Source organism: Saccostrea cucullata, unplaced genomic scaffold, assembly GCF_032062105.1.
Source record: "Saccostrea cucullata isolate Sc308-1 unplaced genomic scaffold, CSIRO_AGI_Scuc_v1 ctg475, whole genome shotgun sequence".
NCBI lineage: Eukaryota > Metazoa > Mollusca > Bivalvia > Ostreida > Ostreidae > Saccostrea > Saccostrea cuccullata.
Window position 1 is genome coordinate 1 of NW_026920975.1, and position 15,160 is coordinate 15,160.

At 30.6% G+C, this 15,160-nt stretch overlaps 2 protein-coding genes across 6 annotated transcripts in view; both read left to right on the forward strand.

Moving 5' to 3' along the window:
- The first annotated feature begins 3,036 nt into the window (after positions 1-3,036).
- LOC134258887 (uncharacterized) lies at positions 3,037-7,069 on the forward strand. Of its 3 annotated transcripts, none has more exons than XR_009990231.1 (6): positions 3,037-3,186; positions 4,472-4,741; positions 5,178-5,297; positions 5,931-6,179; positions 6,757-6,846; positions 7,026-7,069. XR_009990231.1 is itself a non-coding variant. In XM_062741477.1 (3 exons), exons 1-3 carry the CDS (start codon positions 3,114-3,116, stop codon positions 5,225-5,227), a joined length of 393 nt encoding a protein of 130 aa, XP_062597461.1. In that variant the 5' UTR covers positions 3,037-3,113; the 3' UTR covers positions 5,228-5,729. The 3 variants fall into 3 exon arrangements, 1 of the variants encoding a protein (XP_062597461.1); XR_009990232.1 differs by having other exon boundaries at positions 5,931-6,052; XM_062741477.1 differs by lacking the exons at positions 5,931-6,179; positions 6,757-6,846; positions 7,026-7,069 and having other exon boundaries at positions 5,178-5,729.
- A 2,155-nt stretch (positions 7,070-9,224) lies between these two features.
- Positions 9,225-15,160, forward strand: part of LOC134258888 (receptor-type tyrosine-protein phosphatase epsilon-like) — a 94,935-nt gene continuing 88,999 nt past the window's right edge. The window contains exons 1-5 of one of the 3 annotated variants that reach the window (XM_062741488.1): positions 9,225-9,440; positions 10,891-10,974; positions 12,600-12,842; positions 13,319-13,584; positions 14,518-14,649. In XM_062741488.1, the coding sequence (XP_062597472.1) occupies positions 12,838-12,842; positions 13,319-13,584; positions 14,518-14,649 (403 nt within the window). In that variant the 5' untranslated portion in view covers positions 9,225-9,440; positions 10,891-10,974; positions 12,600-12,837. The remainder of the gene's footprint in view (positions 9,441-10,890; positions 10,975-12,599; positions 12,843-13,318; positions 13,585-14,517; positions 14,650-15,160) is intronic. The other 2 variants (XM_062741487.1, XM_062741489.1) reach the window with 2 other exon arrangements.

The following is a 15,160-nucleotide window of genomic DNA, read 5'->3' on the forward strand; positions in this document are numbered from 1 at the left end:
GTTTCCGCAAGTTAACATGCAGCAAGTCTGCAGCATGTTTGTAGAAAACACAATTGTTCGCAGGAAGAACATTTTCTTGTTTGCAGATGCTTGCTGCTAGTTGCGATACTGCGGCAGACTTTGGAACTGTTGCAAGCTTGCACTAAACTCGCTAAAACCAAATATGTTTGCGGGAACATCAAAAGAAAAATAAACACCAATATAATTTACGCAGCAAGTTCACGGGAAAGATTTAAATTGACTGGAAGTTTGCAAGAACAGTTAGCAAGTCAAATCAGATATTTAAATGTGGATGATTCAAGTGTTTGTTTTTTTAACCGGAAACATTGCATCTCATAGGTATACAATATTCATTCATTAGATTTGTACATGCTATACAATATACATTTGGTAATTATATAACAATAACATTGTAAGACTGTACTGAGGTCAACACAGAATTCGCAATTTTGAAGTTTGATAATTTAAATTAGCTGTTGATTTATCAGTATTTTGAATTTTCTATGAATACAAATGAAGAATCCTTGATGTAGTGTACATTGAAATTTACAATATGAAGTTGGAAAGATCTTATATTTTTTGATATGAAAACAGAAATATTACTTCAATAATGGTAATTAAATTACTGTTGTCATTCCCGCATGTATGTCAAATTTTCATCTTTTTACTATGAATTTCAGTCCTCATTTTAATATCAAATATGTATGTCTCTTAAATGTTTTAAAAGTTTTCAAATCAATCATTTAAATAATGACCTCATATTTTCTACTATATAAGATGAATAATCTCTATGATGTGCTTTCATCATTGATCAGTTTCATCCAAGGAAGCCGAATGAGATTAAACTTTTTGAAAACTACAATGAAGACAAACTTAATTAAGTAGCATATGAAATTGAGATTGACTTTGGTTGGTGCACATGCCAAATTTTGAAAATATCTACTGTTCAGGTAATTAAAAGGAGGCCTTCTCAAAATCCAGTAACATTTTTTATGCCTCCTCCTTCCTTTACCTCAACATAACATGAACACCATATATATGTTGAAATTGTAATTTATTGATCAAATAAATCTTGATCAACAATCCAAACATGTAGTAGAAACAAATCAAAATATCAACCAAAATATTCCTAAACTACATGCAATTATACAGTTAACAAAAATAAACAAATACAAAAGAATGTACAAAATGCAATCAGTACTTCAAAACCAAACACTCAAGATTTTACTTTTTCATACAATGAACATAGCTAAGTTAAAAGTTGACTTTGAATCTGTCTTGAAAAACGGACAGACATACATACAAATTTACACACATAAATACATATCCGTAAACATATGACTATTTTGAAAAGTTTCATTTTTTTGCATTTTAAAGCTAATAGTTTAAATATAACAATATACTTTTTGCACAAATTATACTCATCTCTATTGTATAGTGAATGTATGAAACTTATAATGTCCCATCAGCTGGAAATTCTAAAAAAAACAAAAAAAAATCTCTGTTTATGGAGTTCTCCAAAATATGACGGATACAAAGGACATATACAAAGAAATATTGCCATTTTCTAACATTTCTATGTTTTTATTATAAAAAAAACATATATTTGACACTTTTTTTTAGTACATTAGAGAACTTTAGGAAAACCACAGTATTACAACGTCAATCTAACTGTCATTTTAAAAAATCGTTTTAGAAATCAGTTATTGTATTATATAATTGTAATTAGATTTTGCAATCTGTAATTTCTTATATCCTTGTCTAAGAAATTAAAGAAAAATGCAGTCATAATACCTTTTTGAAAAAAAGAAGAGAAGAAAACACATTTTAGTTAGAACTGTCTATTCAGAAAACTGTACAATCGGTCAGTCTTTGAATTCCAAAGTTTTATTGTACCCCCTTCATGGTTTTTTACACTGTGCAGTCCAACACCGTGTCGATTTCGACATGAAATGCGTCTCCTTTTGAATGATGTATTAAAGTTTTTACTTTTATATCTTCCTCAGTACAGTCTCTAAGTAAAGTGTGTGCAATGGCTTTCATTTTCATATCCGGAAATCAAATCAAAGGAAGGAAAAAAAGCGAAGATGCTCTTAAGAAAAAAATATGATACAGCTGTATCAGATTATAAATTTAAACGGAAACACAATCCTAAATTAGAATTTTTAAAACGATAATATTTCCTTCTATAAAAAATAAATGTACTAAGTTTAAAGAAAATGGAGAATGAAAAGAGTGAACCAAGTTAATTTCTTTTTTTTTTTTCTTATTTTTGCTGCATTTTGTTTCCTTTTTTTTAACCGAGCAGAAAAGCAACAAAGGTTAACGTTTATTTCTTCATTTAAACGCAATGACATAACGACAGTGACGTCGTCGTTGTGAAATAAAATAAACATATTACATATGTATATTCATTTATCCATGAGACAAATTGTGGGCAAAATAGATGGACTTTTATTAATAGAACATTTCGATTAGCTTCTTTTTATGCCGTGAAATCTAAGAATTGTATAATAAATGATGTAAGCTTTGGGTGAGCGAAATATATAGATATAAATGATATTGAACTCACAAATAATAATTTCACATATAAGCTGAAATATCAGATACGTTTAACTGATCACATATTGTCGTATATCTGCTTTTTAAAAAAAAAAAAACATTGAGCTAATTACAATCAAATGACTGCCAATTATTCCTGGGCATATAGAAAGTTGTTGAAAATCAAAATCTACACTCTTTTTAGAGTTTAAACTTTAAATTTAAAATTTCCTATTCAATTAGTTACATTGTATATACATTATTACTTTTTATTTATATATTAACGGATGCCTACGAAAGACCGATCTCTAAATCTTTAGTTGGATTCAAACCCGCTACGTAAAGGCGCCAGACAGTCAACTCCTTAAAGAAATAAATTGTGAAACTCACTTTGTTGATCGTACTGAGAATTGAAAACTATGCAACAATATGAGTCATAGATATATTGACAAATCGTGATATACTTCCTTATCGAAAAGACATTTACATGTTTTCTTATAAAATCAGAAAGAGTACACTTATATTGATCAACTTAAGCACTGGCATTTAAATACTTCAAAAGACTGCTTATAATGATTCGCGTGGTTATTGCATTAATAAGTGTGTATACATGCCTCTTTTACCTAAAGAAGAAATTTGTCTTTGGTAAGTACTTTGATATTCACATTTACAGCAGAAGTAAAGAAAAAGGTGGTCATTTTCATTACTTTAATAATAATAAATAATAATAATACTTTATTTAGAGAAGGTGGCCTGATTAGTGTGACACACTATTCTTCCTCAGGACCTTCTAATTTCAACAACAATATAACATCAAATTAGCAAAGATATACAAACAACTTAGCAAGTCAATTAAATTACAAGTACATGTTTGATGTCATATGATGATAATGATAATCATAATTAAATAGCAATGATAAAAATATAAATTAAGATGACATAAAATGTTATAAAAATGTAATATCAGCAAGATTTTACAATACATAAATTATATACATTTGCAAAAGATATAAATCAGAGGTAATCAAGTTCTGTTGATGAAGATATATTTTTCAACATTTCGTTTAAAAACTGGAAGACTTGGTGCACATCTTATATTTAAATGTAAACTGTTCCAAATATGAACTCCGGAATATTGGAGTGAATTTTTAAACAAATTTGTTCAGTGTTTTGGTAGGCGAAGGTCAAAATTAGATTCTGAACGTAAAGTATACGCATTTGAAGTTTGACAAATAAATAAATCTTGTAGGTTAGAAGGGCTCTGATTGTAAAATATTTTGTACAACAACAATACATTTATGCAAAGTTACTAAGTCAAAAACAGATAGCCACCCTAATTTTTCAAATAATGCCTTAGAAGGAGCATCAGGGGCAGCATCAAGTATAATTCTAGCGGCCCGTTTTTGAAGCTTATGAATTCCCCCCATGTAACTATGTGATGCATTACCCCAGATAGTCAGACAATAATTAATAGAAGGTAGGATAAAAGCATTGTAAAACAGTTTTCTAGTACTTCACAATCATTCAGGTTTCAAACATCAACTGGGTGAAGGGGAATGAAAAATTAATTAAATTTTATGATCTCTGTTGCCTGAGCTGTAGGGCTAAAATCCTAAACGAATTCAATATTTAAAAATCTTTTTTTTTTCTGCCATCGTATAAATTGTTGGCATGACTGCGGTGAGTGTTTAAAAAATAATTCGATAGTTTAAAAGAAGAAAATGACTATGTTCAGCTTTCGACCTTTCATTTGGTCAGTCGAAAATCAATAGCAATAGGTCAATTGGCTCCTATAGAAAATACATGTGAACAATTAAGTAGTGATCAGGATATCAACTTAAGTATAACTGTCTAAAAGGTGATAATAAAAGGAAACTGCATGTCTCTTAAATTTAATTGTTAAATACCGGTATTTCTTAATTTTTTTCAGGATTGACTCACGACCAAGGGTATACAGTAACACTCATACCCTCAGAGGCCATGCTTAACGAAGGGGAAAACTTGAAGGCTCGATGTAGCATACCTGGTCTTTCTGCAATGGACATTATTTTTTATTTTAAAATCCGGTGGTACCACAACGAAAAGTTATTGCCCATCCAGTTTGGCCAATTTAAGGAACCTGAGGTCATGAACAAAAAGTATGATTGTAATGTCATCCATCTACAGCAAAACAACATCGGCTTTGAGTTAACCATAAAAGGTTATTTTAGTCATCAATATAATCTATGAAAATGTGAACCAGTTCATTTTGTTATATACTCTCTTTGAATCTTCGATTGAAGAAGTTCATGAGTAGAAGGATATGGAAATAACGAACAGTATTCAATCTCAACGTCCATTAAACAAATATACAAAATAAGAGCAGAGCAAACACGGACCTCCGAAACATCAGAGGTGGGATCAGGTGCCATGGAGGAGTGAGCATCCCCTGCCGAATGAGTCATATGTTATCCAAAGAGTTGTTCAATTTCTATCAAGATACTGTTTACAAGTGTGGAAGATAGGAAATTTGTAAATTGTTGTAAATTTTATTTTAAGTTAGATAAACAACCGTGTTGAAATTGTAGGTAAATAATAAAATGATAAACTACGTGATATGAAATAGAATGATAAGATATCATTCGTTCTTATTTTAGATGTTCAGAAAAAGGACTCTGGCAATCTCACCTGTGAAGTATTGAAATAAGAGAAGCAGCATGGTAAACTGATAGGGGAAGAGCTAATTGGAAAAGAAGTCGTGGTAATCAAAGTTAGAGGTAATTTCAAAGTTGAATTACATGTAACTAGCTATTACAAAACATGGAAAACGTTTGTTCAAGTAGTACTTTGATTTTATTGCAAACTAAGATAGGATTGCCTTTGAATATTTGAGCTTTTAAAAATTCGAGATAAAATGATTATGAACAAATAACTTTTTTCACCGCATATTGAAATGCCTCATTCTATGCCTATTGTCAAGTTAATTATATTACAGTAAAACACGGTTAGTACGCACACAGATATTGCAAATGAACGGATATAGCGAAGAACCTGAATCTGCAAATATATAAATTAAATAAATTTGTTATACGGTTATAACGAATTGACGATATAGCTAAGTAATTCCATAGGTCTTACCGACTTCATTATGACCTAGTTTTGCTGATTTTTATAACAAAGATACATGTATGTGTTATTAGTAGAATACAAAAACACGAATGAAATTGCTCATGTTGTTTTCGAATATTTTCATAAAGAAATAATAAAGTACAGCTGTATAAGACCCCCCCCCCCCAAAAAAAAAAAAAAAAAAACATTTGCATCGATCGTAGTCTTTCATTGTTTGACACTCGTGTCTTATTAGGGTAAAAATAGAACTCACATAATTTGCTTGATGATTTTACTTACAGGGCCCTTAACTACAATGTATTTCAATTTTGACCAATCGTTAAATGAAACCTTAACACTTGATAACAATGCAACCCCACATCGCATTGAAGTTGATGCAGGATTGTTTAGTCCAAACTGTGAGGTAAAGGGCAGTACTCCACAGGCAGAAGTGATTATCATGTTGGGAAACGCTACAATAAAAGGAAAATTAATTAATATGCCAGAAGAAAAGGGAATGAAATTCATTGCAGATAAGATTGAATTTAAAGGTGTTTTTTCTTTCTTTTCTATGAGAAATATTGACGTGACAATTGGTTTTGGTCAATCATTATAATTGTGAATTTGATTTAGAAATACAGAAACTAAATCATTAGAAAATATTTAATTAGTTTATATGAAGAGTAAATAAGATTTTACTGAAAAAAATTAGCATATTTTTTTTTTCTAAAATGTTCTTGTTTATAAATAATATTGACATGACAGTTGGTTTTGGTCATTCATCATAATGTTGGATAAAACTAAAATGGTAATAAATCTTTGGGAATGTTCTAATCAGTTAAAATGGATTGTAGTTGTAATTTTTTTAATATAGTTTAAAGTAAAAGAGTCTTGAAATATATATGTATATAAATCAAATTCCTTATAATTTTCAGACGTCAGTTAACAATAGAGAGAACAAAAAGCAAATTTTAGAAAATTCATATTATTTTCTGGTTGACAGATTTTTGACGAAGAGGGGGGAAACGTGTACAGATAATATAATGTTGATATTTAAAATTGCAGTTTAAGCATTTTGATTGAAATCATGTTGAGGATATTAACATTATTTTTTAAGAAATTAAACAGGTAACACAGAATCTCCATTAACGTGCATATCCAGTGTAACTGGTCTACTAGGAAAAGAGGAAAGAACATTTCATATCGTCGTCCATACAAGTAAGCTATTGATGCAACGATTCATTTGTACTCAATCTTTTATTTTATTTTGCAGTGGCGAAGTCTCGTGCAATATATACAAAAAAATTGTCTTTTTTAATGGTGTGCAGGATTACTTCAAAATGTTTTATTTTGAAAATGTAAGACTTATAAATATGCTCTTAACTGTTTTTTTTTAGATTGCAGTCACTACCAAGACAGAAACAATTGCAGCAACGAAAACTGGTCTGATGTCCATACGATTAATCGTCTAGTATCACATAAAGATATGAGGTGTTTCAAACAAATTAAACAAAAACCTTTAATGCTAGAGATAATGAGAGTGATTTTTTTTAGTTCTAATCGGTCCTCTCACTACAATGTCCTTCCTACATGTAATACATATGTAGCTATAAACAATACAGAATCATCAAATTGTAAGGGATTGCCACTTTGGTAAAGGGTATTTTAAGTACCTGCATGTAGTATGTTTATGATGTCTTTACATAATTTAAAGTGCAATTATAACTATTGCTGTAGTGCACTATTTTTACTTCCTTATTCTGAATACAGGGATATATCATTGTCGAAAATACCCATGGTAGACTTCTTCCAAAAGTAGACATTTTAAACAAAATATTTTTTAAGCTTAAATCTCTCTTCAGGATTTAAAATCTATGTTAACTTGCTTTCGCGTTTCAAAGGGTGAAGAAATTAGGCAAAGTAGCACTTTACCTATATTTGGTAAAAGCGATTGTGAAGACTCATCATAGAAAATACCTTTTTTGTGAATTTGCCGTTTGTTGCAAGATCATTATGTTGAGTCCTCTGTAGCTGTAAACAGATTTTAAAAGATTGAATGATTGATTATACATTGATAAGCGTCCCTCTCGAGAATTTTTTAATTTCAATTCTTTTTTCCTTGCATCAACAGATACATCAGATTAACTTATTTATAACATACAATATACATAATTGCCATGTTAAAATATATTACAATGTATTTACACAGTCATTGATAAATGTGCATGCATACATATTATTGAAATATCATAATAGTAAATCAATAATAATCTTTATCATAATGAATGTTTTATTAATAAATTTATTTTACTTTCCCGTAAATGATATGCTTTTCTTAAAAGAAATCCTCAGACCTCTTAATTCCCTTTCATTTTGAACACTAATTAATTGTTTTAATTTATATACACTACTATTTTGATAATAATATTTTTTTGATAAATGTCTTTCATAAAATTCCACAAATTGTACAATGAAATGAAATTTATCTTCTATTTCATTTAAAGTTCATAATATAGAGACGCCACCAATTACCGATGGAGAGCTGCAAGTTTTGTCCTATACTCAAAACTGAGGGCCATTGAGCAGGGAGGGGTCTTTTTCGTGTCAGCACCTACTGCGACACGGGACCTTGGTTTCATCCGAAGGACCGGTCTTCACGTCCCTACAGTGGGATTCGAACCCGTGACATAAGAATCAACTCCTTACTTTGCGACTCTAACCACTGCGCCACGCGGGCGACGATGTTAAAAGGAATGTGTCTTGTATTCTTTGAACTACTGAATAAACAAAATAATTTGATAAATATAAAATATATGAGCAATCATACTAAAGCTGTTTAGGGGCATGATGAATCCTAAGAAAGTGATAAAGTAAACAAAAACTTAAAATTAAAGATAGCTTGATTTTAAAATAACACATGAATTCAAGACTTGTACTAATATGAAAATACATAAATATGGACTGCGTTTTTTCGCACTTCTTAAAAATGGTATGCATTACACTTCAGTTTTCCTCCACTTAATAAATCCATTATCTAAATTAACATACTTGATGAAAAATAAATTTTGTGGAATATACACTTTAGAAATCAACTGTTTGACATCAAAGAGAAGTCCTAAAGTATAGTTTTGCTGCTTTTTGTTGCTATCCTTTATAGAGGAACCCTTCCGACGATTTCAAAGGCTCGGAATCACGCAACTGGAAATTATATGTAATTTGCATTTTTTTTCATGAAAATGTCATTCTCCACGTGAATTACATTAACAAATGTCATTGTCTAAAGTTTTACTTAAACATGGAATGTGTTCAAAATACATGTACACGCATATACTGGATTATTTATATACAAATGTTTTCCGATTCTTTAGCGATCACCTTATTTGATTTTGAACTCAAAACTGTTGAAAAGCACACTAGATATTTTAACGATGCAATGGTTTTGATTTATCTATATGTTTCTTTTTTTTTCATTTATAATAAAATTGCACTTATGATATCAGACAGATAAAACTCTACATGGTTACAGTAGAAAAGGGAATTCAAATTTGTCTCTGAAGTGTTTTGAAGTAGACATACTTAATACGTGAGTGTTTCTTTCACTATTCTACATCTGTTTATAGATAATTGTGTTTGGTGGTTATTTCCTTCTTTTTTTGCTTCAATACTTTTTTAAATGGTTATACAAAACAGATGCTGATAGATTTAAAGAAAGGAAAAGGAGTCGTTTTTTGTGTTGGAGTTTTGGAAAAAGATTCTCACAGGCACAGCAATATGGTTTGTCATACATTCAATTTGTTTCACCCAAGGATACGGTAAGACATTCAATATTCTTACATAGTCTATGTTTGCATTCAAAAATTCTTTATTTAGGTTTTTTTATGATTTTGTTTAATGTCTAAATTAACTTAATTTTTTCGAAGAGTTTGATTCCCAAAGGGCCCCCCGTCCCTCCAAAAAAAGAATTATTTATTGATTTTTAGAAAACCTAGCTCTCTTAAAACCCACATATCGATCAAATCCGTTTCGGAGTGCGAAATTGGACAGAGCTCCGTTTGACTCCAGTAATGCTGTTGATGGTCTAAAGAGCAATCTAACAGCCTATGGAAGACAATGTGCCAGTTCAGCTGATGGACACTCAACCGCCACCTGGTGTGTTAATTTGACATCTGACTACAGTTTAAACCACATATTACTATTTTACCGGACGGAAAATCAACCATGGGGTAAACTTACTCATACCTTTCAGAAATCATCAAGTAATTCGTTTGTCCGTCTATAAGTTAAACACAAAAAAAGATACAATCTTGGTCATAAATTTTGATGAAAAGATGGGACTTACACAGGTATACTTGTGTTATACATGTTTATGGGTAGCAGGCGTGGTTAAGATATCTGCTCTAGAGGCGCGAAGTAGGGAGTTGTTCCTACTTTGTGGGTTCGAATCACACTGTTGGGCGTAGAAAGAGGCCATTCGGATGTGACCGTTTGAACCGAGGTCGCGTGTCGCTGTATTTGCTGGTACGAAAAGAACTCTCAGAGCTCAATGGTCTTAAATGCCGAGTATACGATAAAATCTTCAAGTGGTGATGTCTCCACACATGTATAAGTGTAAAATTCCCAAGAGGGAAGTAAACCAATAAATCACATGTAAACATGTATACATTGTATGAACCCCCGTGTCAAGACCTTTCCAAATATGCAATATTTTAAATTGAGGATAAGAAAGATTAGCAAAATGTTTATTTCTACGTAAAATATGTAAATCTATATTTTTCTCTGATATGTTCCTTTTACCTGTATTGGATGCTCAAAATGGAATCACAACTAGATTTCTAGGATTTTATGTTTATGAATCAAACACAACTGACATTCATGATGGTCATCCCTGTTTTCAAGATACAATCTACAACAGATCCACAATACCAGCTGTGGTCAATATATTGTGTACACGGCCAATACGTCATCTACTAAGATGAGAGACAACAAGGTTTTAAATATCCAGCTGTCAAATTGTAATAACATATGTAGTAGTGTTAATGCTTATGTTGAATGGCAGTCTTGGTGGCAAGTTTGACAAAATTAATTATACTGTAGTGTGTTGTTAAATGATTTTATCCAAACGTTTTTCCTTTTTTTATCAGTTCTTAGCAGGGAAAGGAGGATTATATGAATAAATCACTGACATGTATTTATAGTATATTACAAGGGAACTTTTTCTTTGTGCGTCTGTTCAGTATACAAACATTTCTATTTCCTTGTCAGAATGTACAGAACTTTGTAACATGGTGCTCATTAACACATTGATGTGGTTTCTCTTATTCCCATTTTGTTGTACACATGGATATGGTGAGTTATAAAATTGTGATTGAAAAAAATAGCCTCAAAGAATATTACATATATATATTGATTGTTAAATGATATGAAACATTTGCAATATTTTTTTTTCTACTTTGGTAAATAATAAATATAATTTACTCGATGGCAATTTTATCTTTCCAAAAAAAAAAAAAACAAAAACAAAAAAACAAAAAAACAAAACGAATAATGTATTTTAAAAACTAAAGGAGAACATGTTCTTATTTTTTTCTTCGTAGAATTCCCTTCTTTATTTTCTCATAGTCATCTTAAGGAATTTCAATCAATGCATCTTCAGCAGAGTATAAAGATATTCAACATGTAGGAATTTGTTTTTATTCCGTATCGTGCTTTTGGACGTTTCCCTTTTTGTCTCTAATGAATGATACGAATGTTATCAAAAGGTTCTTGGGGTGATGTAAAGTTAAGCTTGATTAACTGGTTATATGCAATTCGTCAAATTATTATTCAAAATACATTGAATGAACGTCTTGTGCTGTCCCCGTTAAGTTTGTTTTCATCTGACAACGACATTGTTTCTCAATGTTCGCTCTCTCTCTATTTCATACACATAACCTGATGTGATTCTCTGTGGTTAAATATCGATTTGAACATGACATGATTTTATAATTTTAGGAACATTTTATTTAATGCATATGATATAGTGCATCGATCTATACATAAGGAACGCTCCTCATTTGATAATGTCAGCATCATATTCTTGTCGGATTTTATAATTACTACAAAGTCAACGTCATATGTTTCGACATAACTGACTTGGGACACCCTGACTTGCAGTGGACATCTACTACATATCTCACCCCTCTCTGAATTTTTTCAGCATTAAAAAATATAGTATGGATATATTGTATCTCTTTGTATCCTGTATGAATATTTTTTACGTTTATGCTACTTTTTCTAGGAGTAAAACTAGAGAATTAAAAAAAAAAATTCCTCTCTCTAACGCCATGATCAAGCCCTTATTTGTTTGAAAATTCCGTACTGTTTTACAGTAAAATATCATAGCCCTTGTATCATGAAAAAAAATTCCAATTTTATGGAACAATTTTGTTCTACTACATGGATAAATTAACAGGATCTTTGTTGTTTTTTCCTCAGGTACAGTCGGCTAGAAAAATATATAAAAAAGACAACAATATACAAAGAGAAAAAAATGAAGGATCAAAATAATTAATGATTTCTCTTCTATTTGCTCACTCTGTGTCCAGCTGATATCTTTCAGGGATTTTAAACTTTTGTTAAAGAAACAAATGTGCTAACTTTACATCATTTTGACGATATTCTCAAAAAACAAAAAGTGACAATCTTCTTTTATCTAAAATGACATTTATAAAGTTGAGAATGTCATCCGGAAAGTAATTCTATGAAGTGCGTATTATGTAGATATTTTACACTGTACATAAGTACAAAGGGCATACTTAATGCACTATTAGCAACTATCTATGATTTTTATTTTATTTTGCAGCATGCCGATCTCTATGTACCTGTTTTTTCTAAGTAACGGTCACTATTTAAATTGTTATGAATTGTAAGATGGAAGATTAAGTAATTTATCCTAGCGTCACATGTATTAATTAATTGTTTTTCCTTTTTAGAAAATGTAGCACTGAATAAACCAACACATCAGTCGAATGCGTATTGGACTCCATCTTATTCAAGTGCTAAATTCGACTCAAGTAATGCAGTTGATGGACGGAAGACCAATTTCACATCCTTTGGAGGTCAGTGTGTTATTTCAAGGGATGGACATAGAACTGCCACCTGGTGGGTAAACTTGACGTCCATACAAAGTATACATCATATAAAGATATACTACAGGACAGACAATGCAGCATGGGGTATATAACTTAACAAAATTTAAATCAATATCTTTTCTAAATAGTATCACACTTTCTCCTGTAAAGGTTCAGATATAAACAATGTAGTAATAAGACTTTGGTTCAAGTTTATCAATTTACAAGTCTTAGAGTTAATATGAATAAAATTTTCTGTAAAGGCAGCATTTTTTTTCAAAAAAGAAATTTAGTAGAGCGTAAAACTGCATAAGATTTAAAAAAAAATCTTTTTACGAAACAATTCCAGATTGCTTTCCACCCTAGATTATGAATTTATTAGAAATATAAAAGTACACATTCAAGCTATTTTTGAAAAAAAAAAAAAAAAATTGTCTATTCGACTCTAAAATACATGTACATGTACATGTCCCTTCTTACATGTTTCGGGATCATATGCATTGCACTTGTTTGTGGTATGACATAAATCTTTTATGTGTTACTTTATGTATAAAAGATTAAGATAATTTACATCATTTTAGGAATATTTGTTTTAGATGCTCAAAATGGATACACCGCGAGATTTCTAGGATTCTATCTTTATGTATCAAACACAACACGCATTGTAGATGGTCATCTCTGTTTTCACGACACAGTTTACAACAGATCCACAATACCAGCTGTCGTGAATATATCGTGTCCTGTACACGGACAATACGTCATCTATATCAACAAACGTCCCCAGCAATCCTTATATGCTGCCCAATTTTCACAAAGTGTACTGAATTGTGTGAAGTTGAGGTTTACGGTATGTAGATCTTAGGAATTTTTATTTTCTCAACTTTTTTATGATGGCTGATGAGTTTGAGAATTTTAGATTTGAGAAAATTCTCAGACTTGAGAGCATTCTCAGACTTAAGTATGTTTTATGACGATGGACCCCGTACATATAGATGAGGTAAATGTAACCTGGTTTAAATACAAGTAGTAATTTTACTTCATAAAAAATCTTAAGTATCAAATAAGAATTGATCATTTTTAAGATAATGTTAGAAAACCATTTGGTTGGAAAATGGAAAGTTATAACAAAATTAGAATTAGATTAAGAAATGTAAATTATTTCTTAGACAAGTATGAAATATGTATTGGTTAAAAAAACTGCATTCAGACTCAAAAGTCCCTTCAAACAATATCAAATCCGGAGCAGAGTAAAAGGAATTAACGTCTAAAACATAAAGTTTGATCATATACATGGAATTATGGGGAATGGATTTTTCCTTTCATTAATAAAAAAGGATCTATTAAAAAAAACAAAACTACAAACCCAAATTTTTATTTTCAATTTTGATTTGAGATGTATTTTCTGTACTTGCATGTGCAGAGTCATAATACTATAACGATACCTCCAACACTGTACAATTCCAGCAAAATAGGTTCAAACCATTGCTCGTGACAAGATATATCATGGAGTTCTATATTCTAGATATATTTAAACAGGAAAAAATAGATGATCTTGAATCATGCTAATTAAAAAATATTGTAGGATTAAACGATCTTTTTTTTTTTTTTTTTTTTTAGAATTTATCGATATGTAAACTCTGCCTTTTTACTCACAAACTGAATAAATGTGCGAATAATTTACAATGCATAATTTGACCATGTGCACACATACATGTACTAGATCTAAAATAAATATTCCTGTTTTAACTACCCTCATTTTACAGGATATTATTATTTGTAGGTTGCAATAAAACGGGAGTCTATGGACCAGACTGTCCCCTCCCCCGTCCTGACAACTGTCGTTATTGTCACATAGAGACAGGTGCTTGTCAGGGATGTAACCCTGGATACCATGGACATCAGTGTGAACTGCGTAGGTACAAGCCGGGTTATTTTTATGGAGCTAACTTGTGCTTTACTTTAGTTTACTGGAGCTAACTTTATAATTTGTTTTGCTAAAATCAGGAATTTTCTTAGCTTCAGACTGGTTAAGGTATACAAGGTAAAGCATCGACCATAATATATGCTGTCCTTATTCTTTGTTTTATGCACTAATTTGTTAATAGTTTACAAGTAAATCACTTTCAAAATCGCCCGTGCTTAAAGTATAGAGTTATATTTGAAATGAAACTTTATGTCTGGTGATAAGGAATTCTTTTTTAGATACCTAAGGAGAGTTGTCGATTAAAAAAAATGAAATAATCAGGAAAATCGTAATTTTCTTTTGGTGGAGTATCCATTTATCCTTTTCTTTTTAGAATATCAAAACAAAATATATTCAACATACATCATGGTGCAATTGTTTTTTAAGTACAAAAAGAGATATGGAATCAAATTAGAAAAATGAAAATGAGGATCTTTAATTTATAAAACTATATATTAAA

Coding starts and splice junctions, on each gene's coding strand:
- LOC134258887 (XM_062741477.1), top strand. CDS start 3,114: ATGATTCGCGTGGTTATTGCATTAATAAGTGTGTATACATGCCTCTTT. Junction 3,187..4,471: donor AAAGAAGAAATTTGTCTTTG/GTAAGTACTTTG, acceptor AATTTTTTTCAG/GATTGACTCACGACCAAGGG. Junction 4,742..5,177: donor CTTTGAGTTAACCATAAAAG/GTTATTTTAGTC, acceptor TTCTTATTTTAG/ATGTTCAGAAAAAGGACTCT.